Source organism: Suillus plorans (assembly GCF_016647745.1).
Source record: "Suillus plorans strain S12 chromosome Unknown HD556scaffold_167, whole genome shotgun sequence".
Lineage (NCBI taxonomy): Eukaryota > Fungi > Basidiomycota > Agaricomycetes > Boletales > Suillaceae > Suillus > Suillus plorans.
Window position 1 is genome coordinate 1 of NW_024537551.1, and position 13,994 is coordinate 13,994.

At 43.6% G+C, this 13,994-nt stretch overlaps 5 protein-coding genes across 5 annotated transcripts; 1 reads left to right on the forward strand and 4 right to left on the reverse strand.

The window, feature by feature from the left end:
• Positions 1 to 1,812: 1,812 nt before the first annotated feature.
• On the reverse strand, positions 1,813 to 5,595 carry HD556DRAFT_1315187 (uncharacterized protein; the record flags this gene model as incomplete). The annotated part of the gene is made up of 14 exons (XM_041301114.1): positions 1,813 to 1,877; positions 2,054 to 2,071; positions 2,094 to 2,120; positions 2,180 to 2,275; positions 2,358 to 2,603; positions 2,643 to 3,379; positions 3,430 to 3,538; positions 3,608 to 3,790; positions 3,842 to 4,236; positions 4,290 to 4,435; positions 4,488 to 4,650; positions 5,075 to 5,190; positions 5,251 to 5,396; positions 5,439 to 5,595. 14 exons carry the CDS (start codon positions 5,593 to 5,595, stop codon positions 1,813 to 1,815), a joined length of 2,604 nt encoding a protein of 867 aa, XP_041151798.1.
• A 12-nt stretch (positions 5,596 to 5,607) lies between these two features.
• HD556DRAFT_1197645 (uncharacterized protein) lies at positions 5,608 to 5,784 on the reverse strand (the record flags this gene model as incomplete). The annotated part of the gene is made up of 1 exon (XM_041296311.1): positions 5,608 to 5,784. A coding segment is annotated over one exon (177 nt), but the record flags the coding sequence as incomplete, so codon positions are not given.
• A 941-nt stretch (positions 5,785 to 6,725) lies between these two features.
• Positions 6,726 to 7,896, reverse strand: HD556DRAFT_1451928 (uncharacterized protein; the record flags this gene model as incomplete). The annotated part of the gene is made up of 5 exons (XM_041308058.1): positions 6,726 to 7,025; positions 7,082 to 7,252; positions 7,306 to 7,514; positions 7,571 to 7,701; positions 7,760 to 7,896. The coding sequence occupies 5 exons, from the start codon at positions 7,894 to 7,896 to the stop codon at positions 6,726 to 6,728; spliced, it is 948 nt and encodes a 315-aa protein (XP_041151800.1).
• Positions 7,897 to 9,313: 1,417 nt separating this feature from the next.
• HD556DRAFT_1315189 (uncharacterized protein) lies at positions 9,314 to 10,383 on the reverse strand (the record flags this gene model as incomplete). Its single annotated transcript, XM_041301115.1, has 7 exons — positions 9,314 to 9,361; positions 9,411 to 9,512; positions 9,649 to 9,692; positions 9,742 to 9,784; positions 9,872 to 9,929; positions 10,117 to 10,126; positions 10,197 to 10,383. The coding sequence occupies 7 exons, from the start codon at positions 10,381 to 10,383 to the stop codon at positions 9,314 to 9,316; spliced, it is 492 nt and encodes a 163-aa protein (XP_041151801.1).
• Positions 10,384 to 10,772: 389 nt separating this feature from the next.
• Positions 10,773 to 13,420, forward strand: HD556DRAFT_1315190 (uncharacterized protein; the record flags this gene model as incomplete). The annotated part of the gene is made up of 10 exons (XM_041301116.1): positions 10,773 to 10,910; positions 10,962 to 11,165; positions 11,217 to 11,624; positions 11,677 to 11,810; positions 11,859 to 11,892; positions 12,000 to 12,107; positions 12,589 to 12,601; positions 12,867 to 12,973; positions 13,040 to 13,359; positions 13,384 to 13,420. 10 exons carry the CDS (start codon positions 10,773 to 10,775, stop codon positions 13,418 to 13,420), a joined length of 1,503 nt encoding a protein of 500 aa, XP_041151802.1.
• Positions 13,421 to 13,994: the final 574 nt, after the last annotated feature.

The following is a 13,994-nucleotide window of genomic DNA, read 5'->3' on the forward strand; positions in this document are numbered from 1 at the left end:
ATTCTCACCGGATGGACATCACATCGTTTCAGGTTCAGTGGACAAGACAGTCCGTGTTGGGATGTAGCAACCGCAGGTCTTAGTACCCTCGAAGGGCACACTGGCTGGGTTCGTTCCGTCGCAGTCTCGTTGGATGGAAATCGCATAGTATCGGGCTCAGATGACAAAACGATCAGAGTATGGGATATGGAGACTACATAGGGAGGCAGTGGGCACCCTCTCCGAGGGCACACCGACTATGTTCGCTCTGTCGCGATCTCGCGAAATGGCACCATATTGTGTCTGGTTCAGATGACAAGACGATCCGGTGTGGGATATGAAGACTGGCCAGGGAGTGGGTACTCCTCTCCAAGGTCACACCGTGATGTTTCAGACCCTTCAGTCACTTCCATGTAGAACCCTGGCTCCGGATGTGCCAAAAGTCTGTAGAATCATGGCCAGCCAGTCACGGCCGGAGTATGTGGAATCAGTGTTGACTGGTGTAGATATATACATATTAGAATTACTGTAAACACAATAACTAGCCTTATGCCTACAAAATGTATAATACAGCTGGCGGAGTATGTAGAATTAGTGTTTAGTGTTAATATATATATAAATGATTACCATCAGTGGTAGTGGCTAGCTTTAGCCTGCAAGATATAGAATTCAGCTAGCTAGTTGGCTGGCCTGATTTCACTGCAGGTAGAATCAAGCTTGCCAGTATGCAATTCTGTAACCAATGACTGACCAGCCTTGACTCCACTGTTGTAGAATCAAGAATCAAACTGGCCAGGACACAATGTTGAAACTGATAACTGGCCAGTCTTGGTTCTACATGTTGTAAATCAAGTCAGCCAGTCACTGTTATTATTTGCATACTGGCCAGATAGCCTGTACAACATGTAGAATCAAGACTGGCCAGTTATCAGTTCCAACATTGCATCCTGGCCAGTTTAATTCTACAACCGTAGAATTAAAGCTGGCCGGTTTAATCCTATAGAAGAATCAAGCCTGGCTAATTATTGGTTTGGATTTCTATACGAGTACTAGTCATTAGTTACAGAATGTCATACTGGCCAGTTATCAGTTTTAATATTGCATCCTGGCCAGTTTGATTGTACAATAGTAGAATCAAGGCTGGCCAGTTATCAGTTTTAATATTGCATCCTGGCCAGTTTGATTTTACACCAGTAGAAACAAGGCTGGCCAGTTATCAGTTCCAACATTGCATCCTGGCCGGTTTGATTTTACACCAGTAGAATCAAGGCTGGCCAGTTATCAGTTCCAACATTGCATCCTGGCCGGTTTAATTTTACACCAGTAGAATCAAGGCTGGCCAGTTATCAGTTCCAACATTGCATCCTGGCCGGTTTAATTTTACACCAGTAGAATCAAGGCTGGCCAGTTATCAGTTCCAACATTGCATCCCGGCCGGTTTATTAGTAGAATCAATAGTTATCAGTTCCAACATTGCATCGTTTAATTCTACAACATGTAGAATCAGACTGGCCAGTTATTAGTTTTAATATTGCTCGGTTTAATTGTACAATAGTAGAATCAAGACTAGCTAATTATTGTTTTGTAATTTCTATACTAGTCATTAGTTACAGAATTTCATACTGGCCAGATAGCTTGTACAACATGTAGAATCAAGACTGGCCAGTCATCAGTTTTAATATTGCATCCTGGCCGGTTTAATTGTACAATAGTAGAATCAAGACTGGCCGGTTTTCAATCACAACATTGCATCCCGGCCGGTTTAATTGTACAATAGTAGAATCAAGACTGGCCGGTTTTCAATCACAACATTGCATTCCGGCCGGTTTGATTTTACAACAGTAGAATCAAGACTGGCTGGTTTTCAATTCCAACATTGCATCCCGGCCGGTTTAATTCTACAACATGTAGAATCAAGACTGGCCAGTTATTAGTTTTAATATTGCTCGGTTTAATTGTACAATAGTAGAATCAAGGCTGATCAGTCATTGGTTTCAGATTTGTATACTGGTCAGATAGTTCCTACGACATGTATGATCAAGACTGGCTGGTTATTGGTTTCAACATTTCATACCGGCCGACTTGATTCTGTCTATTGTAGAATCAAGGCTAACCAGTTATTGGTATCAGAATTACATGGACTGCATAGGGTAGATATAAGCTAGTTATATACTCTTATAAGGGCCAGCCATGTACATACATGCTGTAGGAACCATCTGGCCAGTCCATATCTTAAATACAATTATCTCGGCCAGCTGTGGACTACATAGAGTGGAGCTAGTGCTAGCTAAGCTACCTTGTCATTCATTAGCATTGAGAATTATCCTGTCATATTTTTCCTAGCAAAGACAGTATACCAGATCAAAGTATAAATTGACATCCATTGAAATTTTTCTCTGCCTCCTCAACAAATCTTCCCCACATCAAGACCTGCTGATAAGCATAGGCTTGATGACCAGGTCTGGTGGCTTGGCCACCCCTTCTCTCCCATTCATTCTGGTGGTACTTGAACCAGTTTATGGTCCAACCCATTTCATGTCTTACCAGCCTTAATTCCTCTTGCCATCTATTCCATCTAGCCTTAGCCTTCAACCAGTTCACCCTGTAGACTAGATCGGTTGGAGCTTTAGTGACATATCATAGAGATAAAGATTTTTTCTTACATTCATCTATCCAGGCATCGTCTTGACCTTGGCTTGCATTATTTCCCCTCCAAAACCAAGCCAGCCTGTCTGACCCTTGTCCAAATCTATTTTCTTCTGTCACCTCTTTGTCTATACTGAGCTCTGTAGGCGATATTGGCTGATAAAGACTCCCCAAGGTGGCTTTGTCCATGCCTAGACCTTCCATTGCTGACCTTGCCCTCTGATAGCTTCTTACACACTTGTCAATTTTGAGCTGACAGCGTTGAGCTTCTTGCTTTGACCTAGTCCCAGCCCATGTAGAATTAGCACTTCGAAAATACTGACGATAGATGATGGCCTTATGACCAAGGGCCATTCGAAGCTTTTCGAGGCAGTCATTGGCTTGGCCCTTTCGAAGTTCTAATTCTTCAGCTTGGAGGGGACCCAGTCCGAGAGCCAATGCATCCTGGTAGGGCACTGATGATGGCATCCAGATACCCATCTCTTCAGCCAAGATTTCTTCGTCAATATACTCTGAGATCTCTTCATCTGAGACCTCTCCCCAACCATTTTCATCATGACCTGCATAGCAGAATCTAGGATCGTCGGAATGCACTGTTGCAGTTCCAAGATCCATACCAGCAGTCATGGCATCAGCTGTTTCATGAAATTTAGCTATCCTAGCTGTCAATCTCTGTCGCTTCTCTTCTATAGAAACTTTCTGTCCTGGGGTTGCATCAGTAGGAAGTTGTCGAATATCTGCCCTTAGTCCATCCCTAAAATAGTACTATGTCAAACGGTTTCTCTATTTTTATTGGTTACATACTGTAAATCCTCCAGATTGATGCCAGTAATGAGCCAAGAGACTGTCCCAGGTTTGCTAGTGTCATTCTCAGACTCAGTTAATTTGAGTCTAATCTCTGCCATAGTTGGAGCTAGATACAAATACTGATCAGATGTCTATACAAGAATAGCAGCCTCACAACTAGACAGAGTTCACTTACCTTTGTTCATCTGCAACTGATAGATGTCAAGATACTCTCCACGTTGTTCCATGGCCTTTTTCTCATCGATCTTCCATATCGAAATCTTCTCAGGGTCCAGAGACAGAGTGAGCTCGTCAAAGGGAGACTTTGTGTCATCAACACCTTTGAGAGCCCGTTTGTACTTTTTCAAGAGAGTCTTCACTGGAAGCTCAATTGTCAAGCTTGTTCAAATGCAAAATTTGGAGGGCTTACTTATTCCCACTATTTTTTTCCAGTTTGAGTCTCGCATATGATCATCAAGAACTTCTTGACGGTGAGCCTGACTCATTGACCGAGCAGTTGGGGAGATCTTATTGAATGGTGCCCACAGAGTCTCCAAAATCTCCCCATCAACATGTCCAGCCCCTTGAATAAAGTTGAGGCTGTACCTTGCAAAGCAAGCTAATTTGTGAGCGCTAAGATGGAATTTTCCAACTGCTGGAACGATGTGCATATTTTCAGGTACAGACAAGCCCTTGCTCTGGGCTACTCTCTGTAGAAAATTAATGCTCCACTGACACCCCACATCATAAATGATGAGGGAAGAGTCTATACCAGCTGAATGATAATTCAATGCATTGCATATTGAGTAGTCGATATTCATGTGTCTAAAAATTACCTGAGCTTGCATAACATGTTGATTTGGAGGACATACACAGACCTTTCGCCCTTCTGAAAATCAACTATACTATGAGGAACAAAGCATCCATGTCGAGCACAAGCAGTTGCTCCTACACCTGTAGCTCGAAGATTGCTCCTGCTGATATTGGCTGCATTTACTGCACGATGATTGCTGCAAGAAGACCGCTACAAAGATAGTGAAGCATGAACGAAAAGTGGTTGTCATGAGCCAACTCACCTCTTTACTTTCTACAGCCGATGACAGATGAGTCTGGTATTCTTGATCTTTCACCATATACCCAAGCCCGTCTGACAAACTAATGTCCAACTGTGGTTTTCTCATTACCATATGTTGAGCAGTGAAGTTCCCGTCTACCACATATCTTTGTGAAACAAGCCAACTGTACAAACAGGTAAGCATAAGGTTAAAAATGTGCAAAAAAGAAAAGTAGAAGTCTCTCTCCGGACCAACTCTCTGGCTGGCATGTCTTTGAGTGACATCTATGCACCTCAGTTTAACCGGCCAGCATGGTTATGCATGCTATCTGTGTCAAGCTAGCAAGCCAATTTAATGTGCCGGCCGGCCTGGTTTTACATCCAGTCTATGCCATGCTGGCCAGCTTGATTAGAACATAAGTCAGTCCGGCCGGAGCTCTCGTACACTATGCAGTGTAGGGCTAGCCAGTGAGTATGATATTCTCAAGTGTGGTAGAGAAATTGAGTCGCCTCTCCTTAGAATGAGATGGATAAATGACTTGCCTTTCATATCTGGCTTGCCAGTCAGGAGGTAGGTTAATCCCAGGCTGTGGACAAGCAGGGCAAAACCAAGCCAGATCACCCTTGTCCGGTTTCTGCTCATCATTATGGGCAAAGCCAAACCATTTTCGACTCATCAAGTCTCTCCACAGTCGAGACACTCTCATAAGTTCTCGATATCGATTCTAGAAAAACAAATTGGTACTGTTAGTTTAACTTTCACCAAGAAGACTTATAAGACTTACAGGAACAGTATCTGGGAAACAGTTATTGGTCATTCGACGGATTTTTTCAAAGAAGCTGGATGCTGAAGTCTTGCACTCCAGTGCATCAATTAGAAAATGATTGAGGACATCAAAAGTAAAGGCAGTCTGTGGTCGAGTGGTACTGGCTGGAAATAATTTAGCTTTCAGCAATTGCAAATGCTGCTGACAATCGACCCCAGGACAGCTGCACCAGACAACGTTGTGCAAAAACACTCCAGTGGAATGTACAATGGTCAACTTGGTTGGTATAGTTGAACCATGAACTGTCTCCATTGGTGAAAAATCGGCCTCTGCGTCCATCGGAATATTCTCCCATGCATGCATGTCGTCAGAAAATGGACATGGTTGTCCCCCATGGCCCATATACCAGATAAAACCCAATTCTTCAAGTGATGTGTCGTTGAAGCATTTCCCAGTCCACTCTTGAACCTTGTGGAAGGGCAAAAACTGGTGAGCATTGACAATGCAAGAACGACAGAATGTCTGATCTCCACTGCAAGTCAAACAGCGGAATTTCCCTTCACCAATCTGACAAGACTGGCACTGGGATACATCGGAGGGTTTCTCCAAGTCAAGGAGAATATCCAAGTACAAGTCTCGGAAAGGCAGATATTCTTGGATGAAGTCATTTTGTGTCTGGTCGTAATAATCTCTATTTAGTACATCATTAAAAGACACTGAATCACTATGCTTGCCTTGGTTTTTCTTTGTGAGTTCTCTACATAGGAAACAAAGTCACCAAGGGTTTGTCTATCAAAATCTTCATGACTGTTTTGCAACCCTTGAGTGTCTTCTCTAATACGTTTACGAGGGCTGGAGGATGGAGATGGTGTTGGGGCAGTGTCATAAAGGCTATCAGCGCATGATTCCACCCAGGTTGGCTTCCTTCTCTTTCCAATGACTTGTTTATGAGACACATAGGCAACATCAAGGTCCTTGCCTTTAGACAAACGACCTCTTCCTTGGAAGGAAAATGTAGCTGCCTTGAGTCGAGTTTTTTTCTTGGGAGACATAGGGTTACGTGTGGGGGGAAAAATTGATATTATCAACATTCTATTTTTGATAGTTGAAACCATTCATAGGAATCACTAGATCACATCAACTAATCTAGTAGGTATACTGTCAAACACTTGATTTGTCCCATTCCACCCCTCCTCCTCCAAGAACCACTCCTTTCTTATCATCTACTTGTCACAACAAATAACTATCCTGCTGCCCCACCATCTGCAAAAAATAGGCCTGTGTTGGAAAGGGGGGTCTGGATACCCCGCATCTAGAGTGGATTTTATCCCTCATAAAATGGGCAATAACGAGCCTTTCTCCCGGACCCCATGGACCAATAGAATGTTGTAAAACCTTCCCGGAAATGAAGACCATTGTCCCAGGGTAATAATCCAGTTCGGCCCCAACATCTGCTAATGTCAACTTAGCCTCATGGCCACTGCCTAAACTAATCAGAAGATCAAAAAGAGGGCGCCACCAGAATCTCTGTGTGATAAAGTTGTACGATTTGCAATTATTTCCAATCCTGAGAAGATCGAGGGCCAATCACAGATGGGTGGTGATGTTCTATCAGAACCTTGAAGTTCCTCAATAATACGAGTGATTGCCAAGGTGCCTGCTTCGAATAGATCTGGAGCCGATACAGCGGTAATGGCATTCCAGAAAGATTCAGTAGCTGATAAAGCAGCTAGCCACTCTTGGACTTCCACAGACTTATAGGAAGCCGAGGTAACCATTGGGTCTTCCAGTCTCTGCAAATGAAATCAAACAAAGTCAAAAGTAGCTAAACACTAAATTTGGCCTATACCTCGTGTCTTTGCATAAAATATGCTGGTGATACTGTGACTCTGCCTGCTCCAAATTCTCCACCCCCCTCTGGGACAACAAAGCCTTGAGATCGCCAAGACTGTTGGGTGGAGGACGTAATTGTTTCAAGAAGTAAAGTCCGTAAACCCTTAGTGGCTGAGTTCACATATTCCTAATTTAATTTATCAATTGATGAGGGGAATTCCCAAGGAAGAATGAACATACAACCCGAGAAGAAGACAGAATATTTGGCAAGTAAATTGTTAAAATTTTACCTTGCCTGTCCACAATAGTAGCTGGTGCTGAAATTTTACCGATCATAGCTGCAGAAAAGTACTTTGGTAGCTGATTGGTATTAGCGAGGGGACCATCAGATTTAGGTGTAGAGACTTTGGCCATTTCGGCAAATCTGTCAACATCCCAATCCACATAATCTGCAAATGATGTGAATTTAAAACCAGGTGATATCTTGCAGAGTGAAACAACTCACAAGGATTTACCATTGCATGGGCAACTGTCAGTGCAGCTCGATTGATCTCATATTCTGAGATTGACGCAGAAGCATGGAAGTTGACATCACGTGTTGCTAAGCAACTGTCTAGCTCATGTCCAATTCTTAATCTTAAGTGAGACCATTTAATAGAGCGGATCAAATAAGGCCCTAAATATAACCTCTCACCTTGCTTTGTGTAGAAGGTGAGTTTGCAATATCCCCCCTCTGAAGATCCCTGTTGCTGATGATTTTCCCATAATTTCCTTGATCCTTGTGGTCAGAGCTGCTCTCAGCTTGATTGATTGACTCATTTGTTGGTCCATGGTGAGCAAGGAAAATTTTCAACCAGCTCGTTCGGATCAAGACTCAATTTAACTTATATGAAATGATTCCGAAAAAATTGTCCCGCGATCAAATTTGGATATATGAATGGAATCTACTGATGGAAGACTGATTAAATGAAGTCTTGCCCAGATTGTGACATAATTAGTACTGTAATAACTCGCTCAGATGCTGGAAGAGTGAAGACTAATATTGGCAGACTACCACAGAAGAATGAATGATATTCTGAATCTGGGACTACACTGTGGGATCCCTGTCTCAAATAACAGGAGACACTTCCAGCTGGAGTTCAACGCCTTGAGAGACAGCAAGGACTCACTTATTAAGAATGCAATCACAAAAACAGTAGTGTATAATAGTAAATTGGCATCCGGAGGACACCAGGACAAGTAGCAATGACGCCATATGATACAAACTGCCCTGCACCATCAGAAGGCTGACTCTTCCCTTCTGACCATGGAGGGGAGATACCTCTGAGGTTACCTCTGAGGCATATACTGGCTAGCCCGCCCTCAAAACTGTTCGTGTTAAGAGTTCTGCCTCAGAGGTAATACTTCGTTAGCTACACCTATACTGTAGGGTATTGAAAATGTTTTTTTGTTAACCGAAGAAAACATTCTCAATACCCTGCAGTATAGGTGTAGCCAACTTACCTCTGAGGCAGAACTCTTAACACGAACAGTTTTGAGGGCGGGCTAGCCTCTAAGGCCTGTAGGGTATTGAGAATGTCCGTCAGTCCAAAATATGCTAGCAGCCCAGGCAGATGGTGACAATGATGCCATATGATGACTCCCCTCTGTGGTCAGAAGGCAATTTCAAAGAAGAATCAACCTTCTGACCGGGAAGGGAAGTTTGTATCATATGGCGTCATGGCTACTTGTCCTAGTGTTCTGCCACCATCTGCCTATGCCAATAGTATATTTTGACTGGCAGACAATAATCAATGATAGCGTCCTTCAGCATGTCAATGGTGAGCCGCATCAAGGCAGAATTGAGATCTACATAACACATTATCTATCTAAGACATGTAGTAGATAATAGTTGCTTTGGTCTGTGCAGCGTTTGATTATTATACACTACTGTGCTTTTGCGCTTGCTTTCTTAATAAGGCTCTTTGCTAATATACACACGGTCACGTGACCTTTTCAGCCGGCAGCAAATAAAGTGCATCCATCAACATACATTTTCAAATACAAAGTACGAGTGACAATAAATTTTACTACAAGTAAGCAAACAAATAAAGTAACAAATACAAAAGGGGAGGCGAGACTTCAATAAGGGGCCCTCCTCACCAAAGCCTCAACACTCCAGGTGAAAATGTATGTAGCAAATATATATAATACAATACAAATTTGTCCTGTAGAAACGTTAGACCAAAATTTAAGACAAGATTAACACTTAACTAGAGAGCACTTGCCACACAAAAGTACCGGCAGGTTCAGCAGTCTAGAGAACAAAACAGATCAGTTAAGGTCATCAGGAATTGAGCACTTACCACCATTAAAAAGTTGGAGCAGGAGCCACTGACAAGTGGCATGCACTGTGCTGAGCCCCAGTCCCAATAAGCAGGAGCCACTAACAAGTGGCATGCACTGCGCTACCGCCAATTCCAAGAAGCAGGAGCCACTGACAAGTGGCATGCACTGTGAAACCGCCAATTCCTATAAGCAGGAGCCACTGACAAGTGGCATGCACTGCGCAACCCCCAGTTCCTATAAGCAGGAGCCACTGACAAGTGGCATGCACTGCGCAACCCCCAGTTCCAATAAGCAGAATACTAAATAGAACAGACATTAGCAAACAGACGCGAGAGAAGAAGGACTTACATTTAAGGAACTGGAAGGCGCTCAAAGGGAGGAGTGGCTCTAACTGCGCCATCCAAAGTCCCGAAATTCGTAAGTATAATACTAAATAGAACAAACGTGAGCAAATGGACATGAGAGAGGAAGGACTTACGTTGGGAACTGGAGGGCGCTCAAAGGGAGGAGTGGCTCTAACTGCGCCATCCAAAGTCCTGAAATTTGTAAGTATAATCCTAAATAGAACAAACATTAGCAAGCGGACGCGGGAAAAGAAGGACTTACGTTAGGGAACTGGAGGGCGCTCAAAGGGAGGAGTGGCTGTCACTGCGCCATCCAAAGTCTCCAAAATCCTAAGTACAACAGACATTAGCAAGCGGGTGTGAGCAATTAAGTACTTACCTTGAGAAACCTCAAGGGAAAGAGAGTATATGTAAATGAAAACAGTTAGTAAGTAGGCGCACCACCAAAGTTGAACTTACTATGTTTGAAGGGCGACTGTAGGGTAGTACCTTTGAATTCTTGCAGCTGCAGTCTGCAAGAACCCAAAGGAGTACACCGGAAGTCGCCCTGAAGTAACGGCACTGGCAGAAATAAAGGATGAAGGAGAATGATGAAGGTAAGACGAAAGAAGAGATTGAACCGTGAGAACTGATTGTTGTTGTTCATATTCACGTGTCAGTTTGTTATTGTTTGTAATAGTCATGTGATTATCAACAATGAACTCAACAGCGTCATATGGCTAATCCACAATTTAACGCGTCACGTCAAAAATCCACAAATTCAACACGTGCCAGCACGTGTTGAGTGGATTTTTGACACGCGACACGTTGAATTGTGGATTAGCCATATGACGCTGTTGAGTTCATTGTTGATAATCACATGACTATTTGGATCTGTTTGTCACAATCAACCAACATTCAAACTTGTTCATTTCTTTCTAAGTACATTCAGCCGGCACTCTCCTCTCTTTGCATCTGTTTGAACTACATAACTGTAAGTGCTATTTGCCATGTCATTTACTAATTTGAATATATCTATAATAGTCTCTCTTCACCATGGTGAAGTCTAAACAAACCTGCAAGAAGTCCACCGGTGGCACTGCGCCCAAAATTGCCTTGTTGTTGCCGGCATCTACTGGAGCGGTCACTGTGCCGGGTGAGCTGAATGTGAGAGAGCCGTCTGAACACAACGAGGTAAGTGATTAGTTACCTACTATTTGCACTAACACGCGTCTTTATTTGCAGTTTTGTCTCATCTGCAGAGACGGTTCTGTAGGGGAAGATTGCCTCTTCCTCTGCAGCACCTGTCTGCGGGTGATGTGTTCAAACTGCATGAACATCCCGCCTGCCAGTGCATGCACGGTGCAGGCCGATGACGTCACGTTCGTCTGCATATCTTGCCACGTTGGCATGGAACGACACGGGCACGCATCTCAGTTGCCCTATTTTGTAAGTTTTTTCGTTTATTTCATGCTAACTAACATTCACTTCATTTTATAGGGTTTTTACAGGAAGGGGCAACCACTCCTTCCTTCATTCCTCCAAATTCGCGCTACGTTGGAGGTTTCACTCCATTCCCAACTGTCTTCGGCACCCACGCTCATGCTCCATCTCATCCTCGTTGACCACGACGTCACCGGCGGCTGTTTTGAACTGGCCTCCAAATTCCTTCGGCCGTACTTCCCCAGCAGAGGGTTTGAATTTTGGTCCATCGCGTTCGACATCAGCAATGCCTCAAAGATCGACAAGTACCGGTTGCAGGCGACTGCCATCGTCCAGTTGCTGATGAGCTCCAACTGGGCTCGTGTCATTGTCGCCATCACTAACCACACCGACAACGAGAATGGGGATCCATTTATTGGGTACAAGGGCAACAAGAAGTTATACATTTCGGCACGTGTTCACTCTGTAAGTGGCATTTTTTTTGACTAACATTGTATTTGCTCATTTGACACCAAAGGTTCTCGATGTTCTGCTTTCACCTTGGCATCCCCTGATTCATGGTGCCGCGGAATCATACTTATGGCTGTTTTCATGTGGCACGCTCATCAACAACGTCACTTCCTTTTCAGGCTTGCAACAGGCGGTCATAGAGTAAGTCCATTTGATCTTATCTTTGCAAATACTAACTAACCCTAACAGTCATCGCATCACAGCCACTATTGGCTTTAATGCTGTTCGTTTCAGCCGAGTTTCGCCACCCACCTTTTGCTCGCATTCGCGGAGCTGGTCATCATCGAGTGTTTGCCCATTCACATCGTCTTCCCTGACATGTTGGGCCAGTCCTACAAACTTGGGCGCCACACTGACGTGTTCTTGCTGATGCCTGACAACTCAGGTTCATTGGCCGTTACCAAGTTTGCCTGGACGCATTCTGAACTTCGCCCTTGGGTCAGTACCTGCCGGTCCAGTGCCCACAGTGTGGGTGGAGTAACACCTGGTGTTCTGTCAACATGCACAAAGATTACATCTTTGAATGCAAGAATGGCCAATGTAGGAAAAAGTATGTATTCTCACAACCACCTCATTCCAGGATCCTTTTGCCAGGCAAAAGACCTGGCTCCTGCTGGATTTCGGTTGTCTTGAGGCCCATGCCTAGTGTCCCTGATGAGGATGAGGATTAGGATACAATTATTTTGTCTTGGCTTTTTCATACATCCCTTCATGTTTCATTTTTCTTCATCTTACTTGATTAGATTACCCTCACCACTCAATGGAAGTATAACGTGTTTTGGATCTTTTTACCTGATGTGAATTTGTCTATTATCTACACTGTCTAACTCCACTCAATGGAAGTATAATGTGCCTTTAATCTTGTTACTTGATGTGAATTTGACCGTCTCAATATATCCAATTTGATAATTGATTCAAGATAAACATTGCAGGTAGGCTGGTACAGGCGGTAGGAGGGTGGCTAGCCGAAATAATTTGAACACCCATGTTTATCAACAATAACGTGTGACTTTTATGAAAAGTCACACGTTATTGTTGATAACATGGGTGTTCAAATTAATTTCGGCTAGCCACCCTCCTACCGCCTGTACCAGCCTACCTGCAATTTTTATCTTGAATCAATTATGATGTCTACCGACTGGTCTATTGCCTTTAAGCCAATTCTCGACCTTCACTCTAAGGCCATTTTTGCTGCAGGTTCCTCATCTGTTGGAAAGCCTGTGGTGAGGAAGATTCGGAGGGCCTTACTAGCTGCTCAAGACGAGCAAGAGGAACCCATTGCCTTGCCTACTTCCTTGAAAAAGGTCACAAAATTTTTATACTGTACATGTATTTAGTTATCTGATGATATACATAAATATTACCTACAGGCAATAAAAGAATACTATGCCAAAAGTCTCAAAGACAAGGAAGAGGCAGACAAACGTGAGGCAGCGAGTCGCCAAAGAGAACCATCTTTCTATAAGAAACCCCTGTCTGAGTGGGACGTAGCACAGAAATTATTTAAGCAGGAGATCGACTCATATGACAAGGCCCAACAACAGAGTAAAGGCTTGGAGTATTCAATCAAGTACCGCACTGGGAATGCCAGGGAGTGGTTCAACAACATGACACCTTCACAACAGCAGGAGGTCAAGTTTGCCATGAAGAAATGGAATGAGGAGGGGGCACCAGAAGAAACTCAGGCAATGTAAGTTTTACTTCAAATCTACAGTTATTCCAGTCTAACACTTTGGCTTGAGATATCGTAAGAATAACCTCAAGAAAATTCTGGAAGATTTTGCAGAGCAAATTCAGCGCACCATTGTCATATCCCGTGTTCTGGGTCCGGACCTATCACACTCATCATTTCCGGATTTCCGGATCCGGCCGACTTCTATGTATTGTCCGGATCCGACCCGCGTCTAACTTCCGTGCCTTATCCCTTTGGTATTTCCCTTATCAGTTAGTACACTTTATTTTCCGTCCCTTATTCATTTCCGTCTTCATTTTACTAAGTTCCGATAAACTAGTGATAGTCGTCCCATATTTTTCTCCATAGCTACATAGCCTCGCACTGCACTCACTGTTCTCCGTTATGTCCTCAGTAGTATATAAACCCTGTACAGTCTCTGTAGTTTCCTCAGTTCAAATATCATCTTAGACTCTGCTCATTACCTCTCTCCGTCCGACTTGAGTTATCCTCTCGTCGACCTCCGCTCGTCTTAGGATTGATTCCTATAGACTTGTCACCTCCGCCTCTACCTTGGTAGTCCTCCGCTGTTTCTTTCTAGTTCGGACTTCGTCCGGATTAGTCTTATCTCTTGTTCCCAAACGTCCGCCGGA